Raw genomic sequence first — 27079 nt, 5'->3', positions numbered from 1 at the left:
GTCCATAAGTCTGCAAGGCTTCGACTTCACTATTGAGCATAGGCCAGGTGTCCAACATAGCAATGCTGATGGGTTGTCCAGAATGTTTAACCGACCTGAACAAGAAACTCATCCAGGGGTGGATTAGTTCCTCCTGTCCTTAGTCTGGGAGGGGCGAGTATTAGGAAAGATTTCATAATTGTATGTAATTTTCCCTCCATGTGTCAACCTGCAAACCTTTTGCTGCCGTTTAAACACCATTGACTAAACGTTGCCAGAGAACCACAGCCCTCAGCTGCACTCCTCTGGGCTTTTGCTCACTGTTTATGGGGAAATGACATGCCCTTAAGACAGTAAGTATTGGGAGACTTTGTTTCCCTTAGTTCTTTCCTCATGTTGCAGCTTTTGTGCAACATGTAGCAAGTGTAATGTAACTTACCTTACAGCACACTTGGATTTCTAGTAATTTCCAAAGGCCCTAGAACCTCTCACTAGACTTTTTTATGAACTGTGCAGATGTGTCATGGACAGGACTGGTGGCAGCTATCGTTTTCATATATTTTTAACCCTTTATTGCCATGTTAACCGCATTTGGCACAAATAGGCGGCCTGGCTCCAAAATGGCCATGCCACGAGGTCCTGTCCTTTGGCCATCTTGCCCCTTCACCTTCCCCAGGTCGAGTCGACCCTGGTCAGTCCTTATTTTGTTATGCACTTTCCCGCGAAACCCAATGCTTTCGCGGGCTTCTGCATGCCTTGTGTGAATGCCTCCAGAATGTGGGCTGGGATGTCTGTTCCCAATACACATCCTGGGTGCCATAGAGTCTGGAGTGTCCCGAATGCCTGGGACCACTGTGGTCATGATTGGTCCACGTATGGAGTGAGTGTTTGTGAGCAGATCTACCATTGGGTCCTCTCCGTTTTGGCACGAAGGGAACTTTGGATAAAAAGAGGCTGAAAACACCACTACCATGTAATTCTCCTGAGTTCACACCGAACAAAGGATAAGGAGCCAAGTATCCTGCAACAAGAAGCCGAGTCAAGGAACCGCTGGTGAACCGCTGGAGGGTTTGGCACCCTGAGCTCGCTGTCGTCCCGTGGGACCCCTCTGCATCTGATCGTCCTAGAAGGTCTGCGAAGGCGCTTTGACCCATTGGAATAGTGGGATCAACTATTCTCGGCACCTTCACCAAACCCTGCAAGTAAGCCTCTACGGGAGTGTCCCTGGGCCAACCAGTGGGCTGACAGGCATACGTGGGACGTTTGCTCTGTCACCGCCGCTGTTTCGAGGAGGCCCTCGAAACTTGGTATACTGCTAGCTCTGTGCCCACGGCACCCACACACCGAATTTCGTAAACTTGGCATTCCCAGGTCTGAAGTGAGACGAGTGCCCGGAGTAAACACGGTTACCGTGTTGCCCTGCTGAGGCAACGACCTGTGCAAGTTCGCTGCATTCGTGACCCCCTTGCCCCTGAAGCCTGCTGCCGTGGAATTGGGCTGAATCCTCCACCCTGAGTGGAGAAATCGCCACTGTCCTGTTTGGGAATCCTCGCTGCATCTCAGGAACTACACAGTGTTGAGACGTTCCGATTGCCGCATTCGAACCTGCCAGCGAAGTGGACTGTACTGGCCAAGTTTGGGTCTGCCTGCGTCGGGGACCGGTAAGTAGTCCTTATCCCAACCGGTGGCCCCTAGTGCAGGAGCCCATTTTTACACACAAAGTGTCCCCTGAGGGCCCCTTTCCTTTCCACAGCTATTGCAAAATAGCCACTCCATCCCGCACTTTCAAACTGCCTCTGCCCTCAAGTGGAGATCCTGCTTGAATAGTGGGAACTTGTTCTTCATCGCCTTATCCACGTTCCTGAGCTGCTAGAGACCCCTGAAGAGACCCTATTTTGTCCATTGGAACAAGCGCGTGCATGTACTATTGAGCATAAGGCTCCTCTCTTCATAGGGCTTGGACTGCCTTAGTTAGGTGTATTCTTGATGTGGAACTGGGTCTAAAGATTACTTGCACTGCCTGTTTTCCTCCTCATCTAGGTGGTCTACATATTTCGTGCTTTTAACCCCTTAGCCCCCATAGGGCTCAATGGGAAAGGGGAGGGTGCTAATAAGGGTACCGTAAATTACGGTACCGTTATTAGCTCTGAAGTCCCTTTGTGGGTCCCGTCCTTAACGGCTGCTAAAACCAGGCATTAAGAAAGGACCCGCAAAGGGACCTCGGAATAGGGCGCAAAGGGATTACCGGCACCGGTGTCCTTACTGGTGCCCGGTATTCCTTTGCGCCCGGGTCGTAATGCCCCCCTTAGTCTTGATCGCCTGCCATAGCTACCCTGATTAGTCTGGCTAGTCCAGAGGGTACCCTGTTCCAAGAAAGTAGGTTGGCCTTCTGAACCTCTGTCCCTCCAGGTCAGAGTTCAGAAATCCTTCTTAACACCGTCAATCAGGCTTCAGGCCTCCTTACGGGAGGATAGCTCAGCGGCAATGTGCTTGGAAGCAAGACGGCACAGAGTAATACAGGTTCGATCCCCGGGTCCGCGCTTAGAAACCTCTGGGTATTAAGTGCGTTATAAATAACCTATCATATCATAACATGGCACTAAAATGGCACCAATTGACTTAAAAACACAAATCGATGAGCTTAAGGACAAAGGTAAAACGGCCTTGCTACTCCTCCTGGACTTGTCAGCCACCTTTGACTTGGTGGACCATGAAGTTCTGTGCAAACACCTTGCCTCAGCAGCTCATTTCTCCAGAAAGACAATAGCTTGGGCACAATCATTCTTAAATAACAGGACTATGAAAGTCTTCTCTCCATCAGCATCCGCTGACCCTATCTAGACAACTTGTGACGTACCACAAGGTTCTTGTGTCTCGCCAACAATTTAGAATATATTCACAAAGCTGTTTGACAAATTGCACAGTCTGGGTGTCACCTACACTAATTATGCAGATGACACCCAGATCCTCATACCGCTTGTTTGTTTTTTTATTTATTGTGCGCACCGGACCCTGGGGTAAAAGGGGGCATGAGAACAAGTAGGCTTACAGCTTAGTTTTCAGAAGTTCCAACTTTACAGAGCATGGCACCACAGGGTGAGACAAAAACAAGTACAGTCAATGCATAGCAAAACAATCGTCATCATAGAGCTTGCGTTACATAGTAGCAGGTCAGTCACCATCAGGTACAGGACAGGTGGTAGGTATATGGGAGAGTGCAGGATACAAAGCATTCTCAATGAGCCCAGGGAGAGTGCAGGTTACATATCATTCTCAGTGAGCCCTTTTATTGTGTTCTGTCTGAATTTGTTAAACGTTTGGTCAGATTTAAGTGCATGGGGTAGGGAGTTCCATAATTGAGCTGCCTTAACTGGGAAGCTAGATCCTCCGATGGTAGTTAGTTTGAATCTGGGCACTAGGAGGCCGTTGGGGCTAACTGTTCTAGTAAGTCTAGTAAGGTTTTTTCTATTAAAGCGTTCTGTTAGGTATCGGGGGGCTTTGTTGTTTAAGCATTTGTGGATGAGAGATGCAGTTTTGAGGTTGATTTTTTCTTGGGTGGATAGCCATTTGTATTTCCGTCTTATTTTGGAGATATGTGCTTTTCTGGGAATACTAAGGGCAGCTCTCAGTGCATTATTTTGGAGCACTTGTATTCTGTTGATTATTTGTTTGGTAGAACCTATGTACAGGGAGTTACAATAATCTAATTTTGATAAGATAAGGGCTCTGGCTAGGATAAGACAACTGTTGTCTGATAAGAATGGTTTCCCGGCTCGTATTAGTTTGCATGTATAGGCCGTGGATGAGGCCAGTGAATTCACCTGTTTGGTAAGGGAAAGGGTCGAGTCAAGGTAAAAACCTAAGGTTTTTACTTCTTTGGCGACCTTAATAGTGTTTCCATCGATGATAAATGCTGAGTAATTTTGGTTAAGTTTAGAGATGCGAGCTGCGGTGCCCATGATGATGAGCTCTGTTTTGTCATCGTTCAGACATAGGCCGTGGTTGGCCATCCATGCCTCAACGATGCTATAAACTCCATTCACCAAAGCCAGATCTAATCCGTAATCCCCGGTAAATGGTAGGAGAATCTGGGTATCATCTGCGTAGTTAGTGTAGGTGATACCCAGATTGTCAAGATCGTCAAAGAGTGGCTTGGTGAAGATGTTGTAGAGTGTCGGCACAGGATCCCTGGGGCACTCCACAGGTGATGGGGATTGGGTCTGCTGCCGCTGAGGGGGAGAATACTCTCATGGTTCTGTCACTGAGGAATGACTGTATCCATGCTATGGCCTCCCCTGAGAAATGGGCCGCAGAGTCCAAGTGGTTGCACAGGACTCTATGGTCCACCAGGTCAAAGGCGGCTGAGAGTTCTAGTAGGAGGAGTAGGGCTAGTTTACCCTCATCTCTGAGTGAGTCTATTTGGGCCTTTAGGTCGATAAGGGCAGTCTCTGTGCCATGTTGAGGTCGGAAACCGGATTGGCGGATGCCAAGGAGCTGGTTGACCTCAAGGTAGTTCTGGATTTGGGTATAGGCTACCTTGTCCAGTATTTTTAGTAAGAAAGGCACTGTGGTGATGGGCCTGTAGTTTGTGGGAATGTTGGGGTCCAGTGTTTGTTTTTTCAGAAGGGAGAGTACCCAGGATTCCTTTAAGTCACAAGGAATGGTGCCCGTAGTAAAGGAGGCATTGATAAGTTTGGTGATGAAAGGAGCTAGGTCTCTGGCAGCGTCCTTGATCAGTTGTGCTGGACATTGGTCACCTTTGCAATTGGAAGGTTTAAGACTCAGAATAGTTTTCTCTACCTCGATCACTGAGACCTTAGAGAAGCTAAATTGGGTGTGTACTTTAGGTTTGGGTGTGGGCGTTGTGTTTGAAGGAGTTTGGGTTTGGGCTGATAGGGAGGCTTTCTTTAGAGCAGTTTTGGTTTGGAGGTTGGACACTTTGTTAGTTAGTGCCAGCTGTATGTCTGTACACCAGCTTTTATCTTTGATGGAGTCATCCTGTGCTACAATAGGAGTTTCAAGGTCTTTTAGGATGGAGAAGAGCTCCTTCATGCTGGAGTTGGCTTGAGATATCCTATTATTATAAGTTTCTTCTTTTGCCAGGATGATGTCCTTTTTGTATTGGGTTGAGATGTTTATTAGGTTGGTTTTATTTTCCGCAGTGGGATGTAAATTCCATGCAATTTCGAATTTTCTTTTCTGAAGTCTTAGGTTTTTTAGGTGGGGTGTAAACCAGGAGTTCAGGTGCTTTTTTGGTTTGCTGTTCCTAAGTTTGAGCGGAGCAATGCTGTCAAGGGCAGAGGTCATAGCATTATTAAATTCCTCCACTAGAAGACTGGGATCAGCATGGTCAGGTAAGCAGTTAAGTTTGGGTAGGATATGTGGCAAGATTTTGTCCGCCGTAATATTTTTCTTATTTCTAGTTAATGTGGCAGTGGCAAAGGTGGGTGTTGGAGTTATGGGTCTTTTAGTATTGATTGCAAAGAAGATTAAGTGGTGGTCTGTCCAGATTTGGGGGGCAATAGTTGTGATGGATAGATTACAGCTGTGGCTGGCAATCCAGTCAAGGGTTCTCCCTTTGGTATGGGTGGATGCATTCACTTTCTGCATGAAGCCTAGTTCTGTTAGGGTATTGGCTACGGCCATGGCCTGATGATCATTGATATTGTACCGTAGGTTGAAATCTCCTAGCACAAGGGTTTGTGAGGAGTTTTTTTTTAGCTTTTCAGAGATAACAGTGGTGATATCTTCATTGAAGGTGCCGATAGGGCCTGGTGGTCTGTAGAGGAGGTGAATGTTTAATGTTTGAGAATTGGCGGTGGGTAGTTTGATAGAAAGGAACTCGCAGGATTTAAGGTTGGGTGTGGAGGTGATTCTCATGGAGAGATTGGTTTTGGCGATAATCGCAATTCCTCCACCTCGTGCGTCAGGTCTATCAGCTCTAAGGATAGTGTACTTGTCAGGGACTGCTCGGGTTAGTGCAGCCCCTGCTGCCTCGTGGAGCCATGATTCTGTAATGGCGAGGAAGTCAAGGTCATTTTCCAGGATAATGTCAGCTAAGTCTGTAGCATGAGCGACTAATGATCTGGGATTGATTAACGCAGCTTTTAGGTCAGGGTCTGGCTGTACCGTAAGAGGTGGGTTGGCAGTGGGCTTACTTATTTTACGATAGGGTTTGTAGCTGGGAAGAGCGGTAGCTTCCAGAGGTGGGAGTAGTTTGGGTCGAAGGTGGCCCAGATTAATGTTATATTTCTTGATGGGTTCGAATATTTTAGGGAGTCGTGCCTGGAGTCTATAGTTTCTCTGTGTTATGATGCAAGGGGATTTGGAGATGAATTGGATGTGGGCACATGGGCCCTCTAGGGGCAGAGTTGTTGACATGGTGAAGTATGCAATAGTGCAAAATATCTGAAGATTGGTGAAGGATGTTCGAGGGACTAAGTAGGGGAGGTGGGAGTACATAATGTTGTAGCAAATAGGCTACGTGCAGCAATCAAGTATTAGGCTAAATGCAGTACCCACAGTGTTGGCGAAAAATGGGCTAAGTACGACGATCAAATGCCACGCAAGATAGGCAAAGTACAGACAGATTAGGCTAAATGCAGCGGTAGAGTACTACGATATACAGTGTGTCGCCTAGATTCGAAGTTAGCACTAAGGTCTGAGACACAGCAATTGAAATGCATAGGTAATATCACATCTAGATTCAAGTTTAGCACTAAGGTCTGAGACACAGCAGTTACCATGCGTAGGTAATATCACATCTAGATTCAGGTTTAGCACTAAGGTCTGAGACACAGCAGTTACCATGCATAGGTAATATCACACCTAGATTCGAATTTAGCACCAAGGTCTGAGACACAGCAGTTGCACTGCGTAGGTACTAAGACTCGGTTCAAGTATAGCAATCAGGCCTGAGACAGAGCATTTCAAATACCTAACTGATATTACACCTGGAGTCAGTTATAGTACTAGTAATAACACACCTAGATTGGGGATTAGCACTAAGGTCTAGAACACAACAGCTACAATGCATAGTTAATATCACACCAGGGTTCAATTATGGTGCTAAAGCTACCGTATAGTGGTTCAAATACATATGGCCTGCACAGTGTAGCATACAATACTGGCAAGGGGCAAAGTTAGTTGGTAGTCTTAGGCCATGGATGGAGCAAGACCTTTGAGTGTCCAATAGGTTACCTGTGTAGCCGGTAGGAGCAAGCAGGGTAGCGTTGGGTGGTGAGGCCTGCAGACCACATGTGCAGCTTAGGAGTGTATGAACCTTGCGGAGTTACATACATACAGAGGATGGGCAGAGCACAGTAAGCGCACTTACCTGCTGTGGTCCAGACTAGTCAGAGCAGAATCAATCAGCGTTTGTGGCAGCGCTCTCGGGTGATTACCATAAAGACATGGCACTTGTGAATAGAATGTACCTTCTCATCAACGTATGGCCTCTGACTGAATGACATCACAACCGAGCTCCTGATTCTTGGAACTGCTGCCAACTTTAAAAAACACCAACTATTTTGCCTTTAACATTGACAAGAATACTATCAAGGTTGTAAAGGAAGTAAAAACCTTAAGTTTTTACCTTGCCTCTACACTAACCTTGAGTAAACAAGTAAACACTATGACATCAGCAAAAGCCTATGCGTGTAAAATAATTAGGGCGTGTAGGCCATTCCTTTCTAAAACAAGTTGCATTACCTTAGCCAACGCCCTTGTACTCTCAAAATTGGATTACTGCAATGCCCTTTACATGGGTGCAAGTAAGTACATCTTGAATAACATTCAAATCTTACAGAATAATGCTCTTAGAACTGCTCTAAATATTCCAAATAGAGAGCATATATCAGAGCTTAGGAGACAAAACCACTGGCTGTCGATCAAAGACAGAATCCTGCTTAAAACAGTTTCACTCACATTTAAATGTCTCAACAAAGCCACACCACCTTATCTAACGGAGACAATAGTCAGGAAAACCTCCACCCGCCCTTCCAGGAATGTCAACTCCTTTTGCCTCAACATACCTAGATTTAACCTAATAAAATCTGGAGGTAGCAGCTTCCCAGTCAAGGCTGCACAGACTTGGAGCGCAATCCCACTTGCCATCAGAGTGGAACAAACCTACTTCAGTTTCGGACGCAATACCTTGAACTGGCTGAGAACTAATGATATTTAACGTTACTATATTTCAATACTGTACACAGTATTATGTAAGATCTTGATTACTACATGTGAACTTTTCTGATTGCAATTTTGTACTCACTATTTTTGTATGTATCATGTACTCTGCCACGTTTGCACGTTCTTGTAAATCCTACTCTTGTATTTTGCACTCTGTAACCTAAGCCTAAAGGAATCATGTACCTTTTGCGCCCAGTTACCTTTGGGTTTGGTGTGCCATACAAATAAAATAAACAAACATAGTTTGTGAATGAGTTTCAAAAAGGGCTGGGTGACTTTCCTTGGGTATATAGTATTAGTTAGTACAGATGTTCACGAAGACCTAGGGGATGTCATTGCTACATCCATCAGTGATCCCAAAGAGAGGTAGCGATAGTCAAGGTTTATGAATATTGATGCAGATAAAATGATGGAGAAGTAGAATCTGTTGATTTCATGTTACACAAAGACAGGTTTCGGCAGAATCTCATTGCCCTAACCTTAGAATCCTTAGACTCTGGTTCCTTAAACAAGCTGGAAAAATAGCAAGCCAAAATTCCTAGGAAATGTAAAGCAGTGATCCCAATGTCATTCAACAAGATGTTTTGGAACCAAAAAGAGAGGGGTGTACATACTCTGAGGATCTAAGAGACCGAGGAGGGTCACAAATGCTGCTAATTTGTGGTAGAATAGCCAGGGCCCGTTTGTAATGCGGAAAACAGATGAAAATCAGAAGGAGATAATATGTAAATGAAGTGAGGGCACATAACTTACCTTGTCTTCAGTGTACCCCAGAATACCTTTCAGGGGCCCCTCTGAAGCAGCCTTCACTGCCTGTTTGATATCAGCATAAGAGGCCTAAAAAGAAACCACAAACTCCATGATAAAGACATATTAGACTACAATCCTGCAACTCACACTAAACTAAGTATATAAAAACGCAAACAGTTCTTCTCATCAGCAGATTATTACTCCTTACAGAACACCGTTATGCCTCTTGTGATATATGGAGAAGTTAGTGAAAGGACACAGCTTTTTTTAAAGTACTTTCTAGTTTCAGACATAGAATCATAAGTAGAAAGGTGTTACTTTTCTATGGAAAATAAGTCTTTTGTGGCAAATGTATGGATCCAGTAAAGATACTTACTTGTAATCCTGGTTCTACATCATAGAGCTCGTCATTCGAATATCTTTATACGAGTCGGATCCCGAAGAATAAATGACTTACCTTCGGTAATGTTCATTCTTGTGGAAACATTAATTCCTCCCACATATTTCACATCTGCGGAAATGCCCACTCGACGCAGTCTGCACCAGAAAGTTTTTTCAACCACCAACTGAGGCCATGCAGCTCTGTCCTCGACAGGATCACAGTCTGGCTGCACCTTCGGTTGAGGTAATGTCATCGGCAGATATGTACAGAGCCGTCGGTGCCATTCTCCTCAGCTCTGCCTTTTCCCTACATCGGCATGGCAAAGGGACGGCAGAATAGAGAGACACATTTATTGGCCACTCATCATTTCCTACATAGCTCCTTCAGAAAAACAGATTTCTTACCTTCAGTAATTTTCTTACTGACAGATGTTCCTCCCACAGATTCCTCATCTTAGCTATATTCTTCCTGCTTTAGCTGATATCAGAACCTTGTTCAACAGCAGGGGGTGCTGCACACTCCTTCCTTGAGGCTGGGTGTGACCTCTGTGCCAGTATAAGAAGCTCACACTGCATTAAATGACATCAGTTTTTGTTTTCCACATGCTCAGCATGCTTCTCTGAATGATTGTTTTATATCTTAGAATTATTTCTGACATACTTAAAACTATGCACCTTGTTAACAAGAATGTCACCCCTGAAACCTTATGGTTTACAAAGATGGAAGGATTGAGATTCAAAAATGTCACTCACCGATTCTCACAGGATTTATATGTGGTGTCTCTACACTGAATACAAAATTATTGTGGTTTGTTGCAATCGATAACACCTAAAGATCAAAAAGATCAATTTTTCAAAGTAGCTCTCGGATGCCAATCACCAAGTACTACCCCATTGAAAAGAAAACCTAAGATAGGAGCTCTCAGACGATCGAGAGATCCTCAGAGAGGTCCAAACAAAAGGGCGAAGAAAAATTGAAAAAGCTTGCATTCTAAATGCGACTTCCATTGTTTGTCCTCATCTTCTGCTAAGATGTAGACGAGAAGGTATAGACACTCCCCTTTGATGGACTCCTTGCCTGAGAGAGGTCAGGTACGTCAAAATCTGCTTTGGCAGAAAAATGGGAAAATTTTAAACCCAATGAGGCAGCGGCAATGGTTTAGGAAACCCCCCTCAAAAAAGACCCCATCGTACCTCAAAGCCGGCCGGGATTTGTGACAACCAGAAGACGGAGTCTAAGGATTAATATGCTTAAGGGTTGGTATTAAAAAAACAGATGAAAACGTACATCTAACCCTATCGCTATGAGGAAAGTTCCCTGCCTAACCAACTAAAGATAAGGGTTCTCATCAAAGTGCAAAAGAAATAGTCCTTAGTCCAAATCCTGTTAACTAAGTGCGGAAAGAAAGATGGGCACTTGATCAGAGTCTCCACATGTGCTTCACTCTGTTAGTTTTATACTTTTGTATAAGTTAATTGTATTAGTCGTTGCTACTGCTGCTTAAATTTGTCTAGATGCATGGTCACGGGTTGGTAGAGAGGCTGTCCACACCTCTTTTTGGGAATAAAGATAGTGTGTACCCCGATACCTCGCGCTGGTTATTAGATTGATTTGGTAGCTACACATATGGTTTGACTTCAGTGTGGTTTATTTTGTGTTACAAGTGGTCAGCCGACATGTGTTTCGACCCCTCAGGGTCCTTTTCAAGGATGGTAAGTTTACAGACAAGTTTATATGTGAATATGTGAATAAAGGTGAGAGTGATAACAAGTGAGCATTATCGTAGTACATTCATTTATGTTCCATTCGTTTTATATTTACATATTGAACATGTTTATCACATACATTAACATAATGTAATCACTTTTTATTTTTAGAATATATATGGATCAGTGGATAACAAGATAATAGTAGAAGGGTCCCATGAGAAGAAAAGAGGAGGGAAGGAAAAGAAGTATTAGTGTTGTAGGTGCCTTTCCCCGGGTTACTACGTGTAAGAGAAAATAAAATAACCAACACAACCCCTGTCAGGGAAGGAGGCACTGAGTACCGGCTGCAAGAGTTCAAATGATGGTTTATTTTTCCAGCTAGGAAATAACCCAAAAAATGGCCACTCTCATTTACATCATCACCCATATGGGAATAGTTTCTTACCTGTAACTCCATTTCTCCAGCATTGGTATCTTTCATGGATTCACATGCTTAGAATATTCCCCGTCGTCAGGCTGGGAATCCCCGGTACATTATATAGACCCTTTCCCGTAGGAAAACTTTTTCGACGCTTATGCGTCCTATCCACCTCGTTTTGTATCATGCGTGCCCGCGCCGTCAGGACGCCATGATATAAATACAGGACCCGCCCCCGCGCTCCCTCAGATTTCGGCCCCCAAAGTAGTGGGGGAACCGGTTTGCATGTCCAGGGGAGGCAGGAGGGCGCATGTGAATCCATGAAAGATACCAATGCTGGAGAAATGGAGTTACAGGTAAGAAACTATTCCCTTCTCCAGCATTGGATCTTTCATGGATTCACATGCTTAGAATAGATTAAATAGAAGTACCATCCCTAGAAGAGGAGGCGTGCATGCAAACCCGCATACTTCTCACCATGACCGTTCCCTATGGTCGTGTACACATCATTAATCATTAGCCTAGAAAACCAGACAATATTGAAACACAATTGCAACAGGATATAACCCCTCAGCCGGGGCTTACCTTATTGGAATAGGTGTCGAAGCACCGCCTGTCCCATCCGGGTATCTTCGGCATGTTGTTGCGACAGGCAGTAATGGCGGGTAAAGGTGTGTGTAGCCGCCCAGGTAGCCGCCATGCAGATATCCCCCAGCGGGACTCCCGACCACAGCGCCGTCGACGATGCTGCCGCTCTAGTTGAATGAGCTCTTGGCCGTCGTAGAAGAGGCTTCCCTGCCTTGGAATGGCAGTACGAAATGGTAGATGACACCCATCTTGACAGTCTTTGCTTTGAAATGGCCTTGCCTTTAGCCCCCAACCCATAGGCCACGAACAACTGCCTCGTTTCTCTGAAAGGTTGCGTGCGATGAAGATAGAACTTGAGAGCCCTTTTTACATCCAGTGTGTGTAACGTACGCTCCGCTCCCGAGCATGGTTCTGGAAAAAACGTAGGTAAGACAATAGAAGAGTGTTTATGGAACACTGACGGAGCTTTCGGTATGAACTGTGGGTTAGTGGCTAGGACCACCTTGTTCTTGAAAAAAACGTAAGTACGGTGGGTCTACCATTAGAGCTTGGATTTCTGAAATACGTCGGGCTGAAGTGATGGCGACCCGGAAGGCCAACTTCCACGACAAAAACTTTAGAGATGATGATGACATTGGTTCAAAGGGAGGTTTCATAAGAGACGCTAACACCAGATTGAGGCTCCACGCCGGAGGAAATTTCTTCTCTGGAGGAAAACTCTGAAATAGGCCCTTAAGGAAGTGTTTAATCAGGCGGTCGCTGAATAAAGGTGTGGAATGTCGTTGACGTGTAAACCTGGAAATGGCGGCCAGGTGTACTTTTATCGACGATACCGATAGGCCCTTTTGAGCTAATAACAGCAAGTATGGAAGGAGCTGTTCCGGCTTGATCGACTGCGGAACCAAACCTGGTTGATCCGAGCACCACTGACAGAACCTCCTCCATTTGTACGAGTATGAGGTGTTTGTGGAAGGTGCTCTTGCCGCTTGCAGAATACGCCGACATTCCTCCGGAATTGTTAGCTGACCAAATTCAGCGAAGTCAGGAGCCAGGCCGTCAATTTGAGGCTGTCCGGGTCGTGATGCCAAACAACCCCCTCCTGTCGAGACAGAAGGTTGGGGGTCCTCTGGAACCTCATCGGTTCCGCCGCCGCTAGGTGCAGTAGGTCTGAAAACCACACCTGTCTGGCCCAGTACGGGGCCACCAGAATCACCCGACATGGGTACTTGAGGATCCATTGCAACGTCCTCCGGATAAGGGGAAATGGAGGAAATGCGTAAAGGAATTTGTTCGTCCATGGAAAGGAGAACGCATCCCCCAGAGAGCCCTGTTGAGGCCATCTGCTTGCATACTGCAGGCATTTCCTGTTGTCCCTCGTCGCGAACAGATCGATGGAGGGATGTCCCCACTTCTTGAATACATGTTGTATTTGCTGGTCGTTCAGCACCCATTCGTGAACATCGTTCAGTTCTCTGCTGAGGGCATCGGCCTCTACATTTCTCACGCCTGGCAGGTGGAACGCCAAGATTTGTATGTTGTGTTGCAGTGCCCAATGCCAGATTTTTTGTGCCTCCGTCGACAGGGACTTGGACCGTGTCCCTCCTTGCTTCCTCAAGTAAAACATTGTAGTTGTGTTGTCCGTCATGACACGCACCACCGAGTTCCTCAACTGAGGAAGGAATGATTTTAGAGCCCATCGCACTGCTCTCAGTTCCAGCAGGTTGATATGCAGGGAGGATTCTTGTAACGACCACCGGCCTTGTACCTGCAACGTATCCAGATGAGCTCCGCATCCGCTCAACGATGCATCCGTCACCACCGTCTTCTGGAACTCCGGTTCCACCAGAGGCATTCCTTTCGTTAGATGAGAAGACGCTTTCCACCAGCCGAGTGCTTGTACTAGTTGCTCGTCGACGACCAGTCTGTCGGACCAGCGACCTTGACTCTGCGCCCAACGGTCCGCTAGAAATTCCTGGCAAGGCCTCATAAACAGACGGCAGTTGTTTATCAACGGAATGCAGGATGACATAGTTCCTAGCAGGGACATGTATCTGCGCACCGATACCTTGGTACCGCATTGCCATTCCGACGCCTTGCTTTGTAATTTCTGTACCCTCTCTCTGGATGGTCTCACAAGGTTTGTTTGCGTATGAAATTCCGCTCCTAGAAAAACCAAAGTCCTCGAAGGCTCTAAGGAGGATTTGCTGAAGTTTATCGAGAAGCCCAGTTTCTGTAGGAGGGACAACGTGGACCCCAGACTGTTCCGTGTTTGTTCCGTGGACGAACCTCTGACCAGCCAGTCGTCTAGATAGGGATAGACGTGGTGACCTTCCTTTCTTAAATGGGCCGCTATAGGGGCCAGACACTTGGTGAACGTCCTGGGGGAGGACTTGAGACCGAACGGGAGGACCTTGAACTGGAAATGCTTTCGTCCGACGACGAACCTTAAATATCTCCTGTGTCGTGGACGTATTGGGTTGTGAAAAAAAGCGTCTTGAAGGTCCAGCGACGACAGGAAATCCTTGGGTTGCACCGACCTGATAACCTCCTGGAGCTTTAGCATTTTGAATTTTAAGCTCTTTAGCCATTTGTTGAGTACCCTCAGGTCGAGAATGGGCCTCCATTTTCCATTTGGCTTCTTGACAACGAAGAACCGGGAATAAACTCCGTTTCCTTCCTGTGCCACAGGAACCTTTTCTATCGCTCCATTTTTTAGCATAAGCTCCACCTCTTGTCGTAGGACTCGAAGGTGGGGCTGGGCCAAAAACACCGGCGGAAGACGTGGAGGTTTGTCTTTGAATTGTAGCGCATGACCCATGCGGATCGTGTCCAGGACCCATCGATCTGTGGTGATGCATTTCCATTGGTCGATATGATGAGAGACTCGGCCCCCAGGACGTTCCGAAGGCCGTCATTGGTTGCCGGTTTGCTTGTCCTTCGTCGACGAGGAACCCGAGCCACGTCTTCTGGAGGCTTGACGAAGCACTACGCCATGATTGATCTGTTTGAAACCAGACTCTGCTAGATCAACTGCAATGTTAATTGCATGGTTCGAAGCCTCCTCGCCATCTCGTACAAGTAACATGGCTGCTTTTCGGTGTTCTTCTGGCAGATGTTCCAGGATAGGGGCTAGTTTGTGCCACATTTCTCTATCGTATCTTGATATGATAGCCAAAGAATTGGCTGCCCTTACCGTCGTCGCGCCAACTGAGAGCACCTTTTTTCCAAAGGCGTCCTGCCTTCTGGCCTCGCTTTCTGGTGGGGTCGAACATTTTTGCTGTACTCTAGCCTTCCTAGCCGCTGCCGCCGACACCACGGAGTCTGACAGAGGTTGTGCCGTTAGACATTTTGGAGTGGACTCCGGAGCTTTAAACTTTTTCTCAATACGCCCCTTGATAGCCGGCTCCGAAAACGGATGGCGCATCGTCTTGAGGCCTTCTTGCCACACGTGGTCCAGAATTGGGATGGCAAAAACCGATTTCCTCCTTTGACCCATATGATCAAAAAGAAAACAGTCTTTCTTTTGTTCCTCAGGAATCAAGCCGAACTCGGAACACGCCTTTCCCATCATGGCGTGGAAGGCTCCCACATCATCCGGAGGAGACGGTTGTGCCTGGCTTCTCATAGACTCTACCTCCACATCCGAATTCCAAGTTGGGTCTCTCGACGGTGACAGGGAAATATCTGACCCTGAGTCACCCTGGATAGAATCAGACTCCGATCGCTCACCCTCCTCCTGCGCTCGAGGACGGTCCTTCACCACCTGGGAGGCCGATGGGCTTTTGGTCGTCGAGCGGGCTGTTTGAGCTTGTTCGTCGACGGAAGGTACAGGAAATAGCGACAATGAGGTCCCAGGTTGAGGGATCTGCGTATCCAGACGCTGTAGGAGCTTCTGCAGCGTATTCAGTACATCCAGAGACAAGACCGTCTGGGGGGTCAGCAACGTCGAGGATAGAGGGACCATACCCCCACTCGCCGTCGTCATCGTCGAAGTGGAAGGCCGTAAGCCCAAATCCGACGGCTGTAAAACCATGTCACATTCCCCTTCCGCCGACGGCGCCGACAAGGCCGTGTCCGGCTGCAGTAAGACTTCAGGGGGGACCGGGTCGTAGACCTCTGGTTGCCAAGCCATAGACTGAGTCGCTGTCGACGCCGACGAAGGAATCCCCACCGCTGTAGCCTGAACAGTAATAGGCATCGTCAACGACACCGGTGTCGACGAGCAAGTAGCCAGCTCCGAGACTTTAGACTTGGAAGCCGATTTCGATGCCGATTTCCCGGCTGAAGAATCCCGACTCATGGAAGACCTATGACGGTCCCCTGAGGAGGATTTTGACGTTGCTTGCCTCACCGCCTTAGATAATGAGGAGGAGGAGGACTTTTTGTGTGATGAGGAAGACCCAGCATGCTTCCCCGTTTGCTTGTCATCAGGGAGATTGTCGACCGGCCGTACCTTCTTCGAGGGAGGTTCCGACTTGCTCCTGGAGGCCGTTGAGCCAACTTCTGATGCCGGATAGGCACCCGCTCCATCGTTAAGCCAGTCGACCAACCTTCTTTTTCTGTCTTTAAGGGTTTTTTGGGAGAAACCCTGGCATATCTCACATGTATCCGCCGTGTGGTGCGGGTGGAGACAGCAGATACAATCCATGTGGGCATCACCTTCATAGACTTTTTTGAGTCCACATGTCGCACAAGGGCGAAATAACGCTTTTCCGGACATAATTCTCCAGAATATAACGTCGGCGAAGCGAAAGAAAAAACAACCTAATTTCCACTAGTAGTAACCACGAGGATCCCACTACTTTGAAATACGGTTGAAATCTGAGGGAGCGCGGGGGCGGGTCCTGTATTTATATCATGGCGTCCTGACGGCGCGGGCACGCATGATACAAAACGAGGTGGATAGGACGCATAAGCGTCGAAAAAGTTTTCCTACGGGAAAGGGTCTATATAATGTACCGGGGATTCCCAGCCTGACGACGGGGAATATTCTAAGCATGTGAATCCATGAAAGATCCAATGCTGGAGAAATATATCAATTAAAGTAACTAACAAAAAATACTAAATGGACCCGATTGGCCAGGCGGTGTGGTGCTGTAGGTGTGGGTGGCATCTCTTCCTTCTGATTGGCTGAGTGGCTGACGAGATGATGGACGTCAAATATCTTGTGCTCCACTCAGGTCAGGGTCCGGTCACTGTGATCACTACCTAAACTAATATGTTGCATTCGTAAAACACTAAGGGGGTAATTCATAGAATTCAGCGCACAAGTGGCGCACGCGGCTGGCGCACAGTGTGCGCGTGCGAATCCCTGAGCCAGCCGCATGCTCTAAAATCCATTTCCGCGCACAGCGTATTCATGGATTCCAGCCACCAAAACCAGCCGTGGTGCACAGTGGCGCAGCGACCCTGCAGCAGCGCCAGTTACGCCACCAAGAATGCCTCTCGCGCAGGGAAAAGCCATCAATATACCCAATCCAGCGCAAAGGGCTGCGCTAACCCTGTACCAGCACAGCAAGCGGGCTACGTGCGAGCAGGGTACGCGTATTTCAGGGGTGCGGGGGAAGTTCCACACGCGATTTCATCATGGTACTTGTATTTCAGGGGTGCGCGGGAAGTCCCACACGCGATTCCATCAGGGTACGTGTATTACAGGGGTGCGCGGGAATTTCCACACGCGATTGGGCCCGTGCGAGCAGGGTACGCGTATCTCAGGGGTGCGCGGGAAGTTCCACACGCGATTCCATCAGGGTACGTGTATTTCGGGGTGCGCGTGAAGTTCCACACGCGATATCAGCAGGGTACGTGTATTTCAGGGTGGAGGGGAAGTTACACAGGCGATTTCCGCAGGGTACGTGTATTTCAGGGGTGCGCGTGAAGTTCCACACGCGATATCAGCAGGGTACGTGTATTTCAGGGTGCAGGGGAAGTTACACACGCGATTTCAGCAGGGTACGTGTATTTCAGGGGTGCGCGGGAATTTCCACACGCGATTGGGCCCGTGCGAGCAGGGTACGCGTATCTCAGGGGTGCGCGGGAAGTTCCACACGCGATTCCATCAGGGTACGTGTATTTCGGGGTGTGCGTGAAGTTACATACGCGATATCAGCAGGGTACGTGTATTTCAGGGTGCAGGGGAAGTTAAACACGCGATTTCCGCAGGGTACGTATATTTCAGGGGTGCGCGTGAAGTTCCACACGCGATATCAGCAGGGTACGTGTATTTCAGGGTGCAGGGGAAGTTACACACGCGATTTCAGCAGGGTACGTGTATTTCAGGGGTGCGCGGGAATTTCCACACGCGATTGTGCCCGTGCGAGCAGGGTACGCGTATCTCAGGGGTGCGCGGGAAGTTCCACACGCGATTCCATCAGGGTACGTGTATTTCGGGGTGCGCGGGAAGTTCCACACGCGATATCAGCAAGGTACGTGTATTTCAGGGTGCAGGGGAAGCTACACACGCGATTTCCGCAGGGTACGTGTATTTCAGGGGTGCGCGTGAAGTTCCACACGCGACATCAGCAGGGTACGTGTATTTCAGGGTGCAGGGGAAGTAACGCACGCGATGTCAGCAGGGTACGTGTATTTCAGGGTGCGGGGGAAGTCTCACACGCGATTCCATCAGGGTACATGTATTACAGGGGTGCGCGGGGAGCACCACACGTGAATTGCACGTGTGGGTCCTCCCAGGTGTTCCCTCTTCACCCTCCACGGCCCCTGCAGGTGGCTCACACCACAGGGGCCTACCCTGCACATGTCCTGCAGGCACACCATCCACCATGGCCATGACCCCCCGCCAACCCACATGTCAACTTGCACTACTGCCCACCAACGCATGTCCCCCTGCACCCCCAGTCACCAGGGGCACCCTCCACCAGGCCACACCCATGTCTCCCAGCACCCCCACCCCCCAGCAGTGCAGGGGGACCCACCACCAGGCCCCCACCCATGTCTCCTACCACCCCCACCCCCCAGCCACCAGGGGCACCCACCACCAGGCCCCCACCCATGTCTCCCACCACCCCCACCCCCCAGCAGTGCAGGGGCAGCCTCCACCAGGCCCCCACCCATGTCTCCCACCACCCCCACCCCCCAGCCACCAGGGGCACCCACCACCAGGCCTCCACCCATGTCTCCCACCACCCCCACCCCCCAGCAGTGCAGGGGCAGCCTCCACCAGGTCCCACCCATGTCTCCCAGCACCCCCACCCCCCAGCAGTGCAGGGGCACCCACCACCAGGCCCCCACCCATGTCTCCCACCACCCCCACCCCCCAGCCACCAGGGGCACCCACCACCAGGCCCCCACCCATGTCTCCCACCACCCCCACCCCCCAGCAGTGCAGGGGCAGCCTCCACCAGGCCCCCACCCATGTCTCCCACCACCCCCACCCCCCCAGTCACCAGGGGCAGCCTCCACCAGGCCCCCACCCATGTCTCCCACCACCCCCACCCCCCAGCAGTGCAGGGGCAGCCGCCACCAGGCCCCCACCGATGTCTCCCACCACCCCCACCCCCCAGCACTGTGGGGCACCTGCCAGCAGGCCCCCACCCCATGTCTCCCACCACCCCCACCCCCCCCCCACCCCCCAGCAGTGCAGGGGCAGCCTCCACCAGGCCCCACCCATGTCTCCCAGCACCCCCACACCCCAGCAGTGCAGGGGCACCCACCACGTGGCCCCCACGCAATGTCTCCCACCATCCCCACCCCCCAGCCACCAGGGGCACCCACCACCAAGCCCCCACCCATGTCTCCCACCACCCCCACCCCCCCCAGTCACCAGGGGCAGCCTCCACCAGGCCCCCACCCATGTCTCCCACCACCCCCACCCCCCAGCAGTGCAGGGGCAGCCTCCACCAGGCCCCCACCCATGTCTCCCACCACCCCCACCACCCAGCACTGTGGGGCACCTGCCAGCAGGCCCCCACCCATGTCCAACTCATGTTCCCCACCACCCCCACCCCCCAGCACTGTGGGGCACCTGCCAGCAGGCCCCCATCCATGTCCAACCATGTTCCCCACCACCCCCACCCCCCAGCACTGTGGGGCACCTGCCAGCAGGCCCCCACCCATGTCCAACTCATGTTCCCCACCACCCCCACCCCCCAGCACTGTGGGCCACCTGCCAGCAGGCCCCCACCCATGTCCAACTCATGTTCCCCACCACCCCCACCCTCCAGCACTGTGGGGCACCTGCCAGCAGGCCCCACCCATGTCCAACTCATGTTTCCCCCCCACCCCCACCCCCCAGCACTGTGGGGCACCTGCCAGCAGGCCCCGACCCATGTCCAACCATGTTCCCTACCACCCCCACCCCCCAGCACTGTGGGGCACCTGCCAGCTGGCCCCCACCCATGTCCAACTCATGTTCACCACCACCCCCACCCCCCTGCACTGTGGGCCACCTGCCAGCAGGCCCCCACCCATGTCCAACTCATGTTCCCCACCACCCCCACCCCCCAGCACTGTGGGGCACCTGCCAGCAGGCCCCCACCCATGTTCAACTCATGTTCCCCACCACCCCCACCCCCCAGCACTGTGGGGCACCTACCAGCAGGCCCCACCCATGTCCAACTCATGTTCCTCCCCACCCCCAGCACCGTGGGGCACCTGCCAGCAGGCCCCCACCCATGTCCAACTCATGCTCCCCACCACCCCCACCCCCCAGCACTGTGGGGCACCTGCCAGCAGGCCCCCACCCATGTGCAACTCATGTTCCCCAGCCAACATGTCATCACAATCTAGATCCCTGGTCCCTATGGTCAGCCTCCAAATGCAAAACACCCACCCGAGTATTGCATCCACCCAGTCATAATTTGCAATTACATCACAGAACACCAATTGAAAGTTCCGAAACAAACACATTTCCCTCACATACACCCAATGGGTGTCAGTGAATCTCAAAACACATATCATGAAATGCATGATATGATATGATATGATAAGGCATTTGTAACGCGCCTATACACAAGTGTTTCAAGGCGCGACGAGGCAGGGGGGGGAACAAGGGGAGACAGACAACGATCTTACTAGGCCAGGTGTCATTCAGATCGCGCAAGTGCAAGGGTAGAGGGGAAGGGAAAAGTGCATGGGGGAAAGGGAGAGGGGAAAGTGCAGTACAGGGTTATTAGCATACAGCATACAGGATAAATAACAAGGGCCAGCTGGTGGCAAGTGCGAGGTAAGTGCAGACAAGTGCTGGGAAGGGGGGCTGTATGGATACAGACACAGTCCCGTAGTGCAGGGGTTGCTGTGGAGGCAGTGCAGGGGAGAGTGGCTGGGCCGAGAACGGTGAATGGCCCAGTTGCAGATTCAGTGCAGTTTCAGTAGTATTAGCAGGGGAGAGGGGGAGAGAAAGCGGAGGCAAAGAGGAAGGTTTTGAGGTGCTTCCGGAACCGGGGGTGGTTCTCCTCAAGTTTCAGGGAGGTAGGAAGGCTGTTCCAGAGGGAGGCCCCTGCAGTGGAAAGAGATCTGCCCCCAACTCGTTGTTTGGAGAAGCGGCTGACCCTGAGGGAGTTGGAGGCGGATGAGCGAAGAGCTCGAGAAGGAAGATATTTAGGAAGAGAGAGTTGAAGGTATTTTGGCCCAAGGCCCCAGACGGCCTTGTGGACAATGCAGAGGGTTTTGAACTTGATCCTCGCAGTCACTGGGAGCCAGTGTAGTGATTTCAGTCCTGGAGAGATACGGTCCCTGGGCTTGAGGCCAAGGACAAGTCTTGCAGTCCTGTTCTGGATGAGTTGCAAAGGGCGGAGAGTAGAGGCGGGCAGATTAAGATAGAGGCTGTTACAGTAGTCCAGCTTAGAGAGAACCAGGGCTCTAGAGACAGTGAGCTTCTGGGGGAAGGAGAGGAAAGGAAGGATACCTCTGAGGAGGTGTAGCTGGTAGTGTGACTTCTTAGATACGTCGGATATGTGAGGAGAGAAGGAGAGTGTGGGGTCGAAGATGACCCCAAGGTTTTTTGCCTTGCAGGTAGGAGTAGGAAGAGGGCCCAGAGAGGCCGGCCAGAGAGCAGCAAGGAAGGAGAGAGTGGGAGTGCCGATGAGTAGAATCTCAGTCTTACTGGCATTAAGGCAGAGGTCGTTGGCGGCACACCATTCCTGGATAGCAGAAAGACAGTCAGAGATGAGGGAAGGAGAAGAGGAGGCCGAGGGTAGCCTGAAAATGAGTTGGGTATCATCCGCATAGCACTGAAAGTAGGGGCAGAGAGCGGCGATGTGGTGGGCGAGAGGTGCCAGATACTGGTTGAACAGCGAGGGAGAGAGGTTAGATCCCTGGGGGACACCACAGGTAGAGAAAAAGATGTCAGAGAGGAAAGACCCCAGTTGGACCTGGGAGGGTCGATTTGAGAGGAAAGAGGTCAGCCACGTCAGAGCCTGACCAGTGATACCGAGGTTATCACGGAGACGGTTGAGCAGGATGGTATGGTTGACAGTATCAAAGGCAGAAGAGAGATCAAGCAAAATGAGAACACATGGAATGTTAGAGTCAAGGTTCGAGAGCAGGTCCTCACGGATGTTCAGGAGAGCAGTTTCCGTGCTTCTGGCAGCTCTGAAGCCAGACTGATGGTCATGAAGACTACCAACACATTCAGCATGGAGATTAAGCTGGGAGATGGCCAGTTTCTCCAGGAGCTTGCCCAGGAAGGGAGTGATAGAGATTGGGCAATAGTTAGCTGGGCAGGAAGGGTCGGAAGAGGGTTTCTTAAGAAGGGGGTGCACAAGGGAGTGCTTGAGAGGGGATGGGAAGACTCCAGAGGCGAAGGAGCGATTGCAGAAGTCAGCAAGGGCAGGAGCCAAGGAGTCAATGTGGTCCTTGATAGTTTTGGAGGAACAGGGGTGGACTTGTTTTGATGAGACTTTCATAGATCGGACTTGTCTTGAAACCTCGTCAGCAGAAAAAAGGGGAAAGGAAGAGAAGGAGAGAGGAGGGGTGGCTGCAGAAGAGCCAGAGGAAGGGCATGAAACCAATGAGATACCACACATTGAAGTTCACCAAATAAAATATGTATTAAAGGAAACATAAATAGAATAAAAAATGAAGAAACAGAAACGTGAATGTACAAAAATGAAAAGAAGCATGTCCGTTAAAAAAAGCAAAACCAAAAATAAAACTCCAAAGTAATGTTGTCCAAAGTCAATGTCCACAAAACAAAATCCAATGGGAAATAAAAAAGAAAGCCATTGCTCCATGGTTAAAAAGTGAAAAAAAAATACAATCCAACTGCTAACTATTTACATGGGAACAAGCCAGGGTCCATCATCCCAACAAAATAAAGGAAACCTATCTAACTACACTAACTAATTAAATTAACTATATACAAAAATGTGGCCAATGTCCGAAAGGTCCAAATAAAATAAAAACAAAAATGAAACCTAACACTACCTAGAAACTATGTACAAGGGCAGCGGGCTAGTTTCACAGCTCACTTGTGGATGTCCCGGGCCAGGGCATCATCGAACTCCTCCTCAATGTCCCGGAGGCGGTCCTCCTCCATGGCCCCGAGGGTCCGCAGGGCCGCCGACGTCTCCACCTCCAAACCCCTGCGGATTGCCTCGAGGCACTCGGCCCGCCTCAGGGCCCTCCGCATGGAGTTCTCCGCCCTGACCATTGTGAGCCGTGCCTCTTCCGCCCGCTGCCGCTCCGCATCTATGGCGTGGCCCAACCGCTGCCACACGGAAGACACCCTCTGTCCTGGGTCCTCCTGCCCTCCGGCCGATGCCTGCCCCTCCGATGTCGAAGGCCCCGAGCCTTCATGGCTCCCACCATGTTGCTGCTGCTGCTGTGCCTCTGCCCGTGCACTGCCTCCTGCTGCCTGCACATCCTCCGCCGGCTGGGGTGCAGTCGTTGATGTGGCCACCCCTGCTGGACGTCCGACTCCCGACTGTGGCAGGGATGCCTCCTCCACCAGCCTGGCCGCACCGTCAGAGGCTGCTCCACAGGGCACCCAGGTGACTGATGGGTGGGAAGATGGCACAGAGGACGACTGGCGCGTAGGGGTTCCAGTTGAGGAGGGGGTCGGAGCAAGCCCCATCAGACGGAGGAATCCGGCCTGGGTGACCTGTCCCAGCAGGCTGACGTGGTCAACGAGCCATTCGAGATGACTTGCAGTCTCTTCATGAAAAGACTGCAGGTCACCTCGCATGGCCCGTTGACGCAACGCCACACCAGCCAGGACAGGCTCAACCCGGACCTGGATAGCCACGTCCGCAGGCAGAGGAAGGCCAGTTGACCAGGCCCCTGCCTGAAAACGGGTCTGGACGTAGGCATCCCTGCTTGTGCAAGATGATGCAGGGACAGGATCAGGGACAGGATTGCCCACAGGCACCTCCGCGGCGGCCTGTGCTGCCTCCTGTCCCTGGTCCTGCACTGCACCACTAGCACCAGTGGGATCCCCACCTCCAGACCCCGTCTCTGGTGCTTGCACGGCCTCCTCCTCCACCAAACACCCCACCAACCTGGATGACTCTGTGCCATCTTCCCCTGTTGGGCCCTGTGGGGTCCCAGCTGCCCCTTCTGCTGCCGAGGAGTCCAACTCCAACCTCCGCCTCTTGGACCTCCCCCCGGCAGCTCCGGCCTGGGACGCGGCACCGGACTCCTCACTCCCCGATGAGATCACAACATGGGAAGGGAGCCGGGCCTTGCGTCTCCGGCTGGCGGTGGGATCCCCGCCGCTGTGCTCCACAGCACCTTCTCCGCCCTCTTCATCAGTTGACGCTGCAGACAAGGAGAAACAAAACACAGGCATCAGGGCACTGTACAATGGACACATACACACGACAGTTGTACATGAGTGGCATTGGCAAACCTCAGACATGTCATCACAATCCCCAACACACATGTCATTATAACTCGCACACATGAGCCATACCACAGCCATATCGCAACTGCCACCACCATCCATACACATACAACAGCATGAGCAGCCAAAGGTGAGCCAGACATCTCATGCAACACAGGAAGTGCACCACACATGTACACACACCACCACACTTGCATGCATGTGTACACCTCTGCCAAGTGTCGCAGTGTTCAGACGGGCATCCATGTCACATCTGCCAATCAGGCTTCCACATACCGCTGTCACATGCATCCATGTTGCATCACTGTTGCACTCTTGTCAAATACACACACATGCACATGTACACAGTGCTGATACATGCAGCCAAAAACAACATACATGCGTGACATCACGGACATGTCTACTTACAGACACATTCATCCAAACATGTGTGCCCACACAACTGCATTTGGCATGCAAGCCTACACACACAGGCACCATCCATGTCTCACACATTACAGCCCTCGCATGCGTCAGCCCCACGGCCCTGTACACCCCCACCCATACTCAACCCCATACAAACAGATGTGCAACCTGCACACTACTGAATAATCACCACACGCACTGCTCACAATCAGGATGCATGTACACTCACCGCTCGACTCCAGACGGGTCTGCTTCTCAAGGACCTGGACGTGGAGCGCTGGGGATATGCGTTCCAGGACCCTCATCTGTTCTTCCGACAAGTGGCCCCGGCGGCCCTTGGCATCCGCTGCCTTCAAGAGGCACCGGGCCTTGTTCAGGGTCCTGGACCTGAAGTCCTCCCAGCGCTTCCTGACATGTTGTAAGTCGCGACTGCCACCCCCTCCGCGTTGATGGCAGTCACGATGTCAGTCCAGATCCGAGTCCGTCCTTCCTTGTCGGCGCGGGAACTTCCGAAGAGGGCATCATACTGCCCCAGGACTTGCTCCACCAGGACACCAACTTCGGTGGCACTGAAGCTGGTGCCCCTCTGCCTCTCTGGCCGGGGGTTGTCCGTGGTCACAGATGGTGTTTGCCCCGACATGACAACCCCAGAGGCAGGAGTGGGTGGGCAACTGGGTCCTGGGGCTGGGCTGTGGAGCGATGGAATCCCAGTCGGGAGTCTTCGGTTCCAGCAGGGGTGGTCACAGCAACAGCACCCCTGGCTGATGTGCAGGCAGCAAATGGCAGTACACGTGGGCAGCAGGCAGTCAGGCAGCAGCAGATGGCAGGTGGGAGGTGGGAGCGTGCTCGGGGCTCTGGGGGACAGTAGTTCGGCCTTCTGGGCAGGAGCGTGGTCTTCCGTGTGCTTACGCGTGGCCAGCTTGATACGGAGTGATTTGGCACGTGAAAAATCTGCACGTCAGCGTGTAATTCGATGAAAGGCCCTTAGCGCGTAAGCGCGTCTGCACGCATACGCATTTTCATTGGACAGAAGGCCCCTCAAGCGCAAGCGCCCCTGTGACGTGACGCGTACAGACGTGCATGGGCCCTTTCCTTGTATTACACGCGGACGTGCAGTTTTCCACGCACGCTTGCGCGCATGGGCCCTTTCCTCGTATTACACGCGGACGTGCAGTTTTCCACGCGCGCTTACGCGCATGGGCCCTTTCCTCGTATTACACGCGGACGTGCAGTTTTCCATGCGCGCTTACGCGCATGGGCCCTTTCCTCGTATTACACGCGGATGTGCAGTTTCCACGCGCGCTTACGCGCATGGGCCCTTTCCTCGTATTACACGGGGACGTGCAGTTTTTCACGCGCTCTGAAATGCCCATGCACGTCTGTACGCGTCACGTCACAGGGGACAGGTCACCCAGGCCGGATTCCTCCGTCTGATGGGGCTTGCTCCGACCCCCTCCTCAACTGGACCCCCTACGCGCCAGTCGTCCTCTGTGCCATCTTCCCACCCATCAGTCACCTGGGTGCGGCCAGGCTGGTGGAGGAGGCATCCCTGCCACAGTCGGGAGTCGGACGTCCAGCAGGGGTGGCCACATCTACGACTGCACCCCAGCCGGCGGAGGATGTGCAGGCAGCAGGAGGCAGTGCACGGGCAGAGGCACAGCAGCAGCAGCAACGTGGTGGGAGCCATGAAGGCTCGGGGCCTTCGACATCGGAGGGGCAGGCATCGGCCGGAGGGCAGGAGGACCCAGGGCAGGGAGTGTCTTCCGTGTGGCAACGGTTGGGCCATGCCATAGATGCGGAGAACTCCATGCGGAGGGCCCTGAGGCGGGCAGAGTGCCTCGAGGCAATCCGCAGGGGTT

General features: G+C 51.2%; 1 protein-coding gene across 4 annotated transcripts in view; it reads right to left on the bottom strand.

The window, feature by feature from the left end:
- The window catches only part of LOC138579460 (glyceraldehyde-3-phosphate dehydrogenase-like), a 1247463-nt gene that overhangs the window by 407150 nt on the left and 813234 nt on the right, over positions 1-27079 (bottom strand). For all 4 annotated transcript variants that reach the window (XM_069649792.1, XM_069649794.1, XM_069649793.1 and 1 more), the window contains one exon: positions 8923-9006. In XM_069649792.1, coding sequence (XP_069505893.1) covers positions 8923-9006 — 84 coding nt within the window. The remainder of the gene's footprint in view (positions 1-8922; positions 9007-27079) is intronic.

Source organism: Ambystoma mexicanum, chromosome 3p (assembly GCF_040938575.1).
Source record: "Ambystoma mexicanum isolate Mex_15411 chromosome 3p, UKY_AmexF1_1, whole genome shotgun sequence".
Lineage (NCBI taxonomy): Eukaryota > Metazoa > Chordata > Amphibia > Caudata > Ambystomatidae > Ambystoma > Ambystoma mexicanum.
The sequence above is the reverse complement of the archived record's forward strand: the minus strand, read 5'-3'. Positions and strand labels throughout refer to the sequence as shown.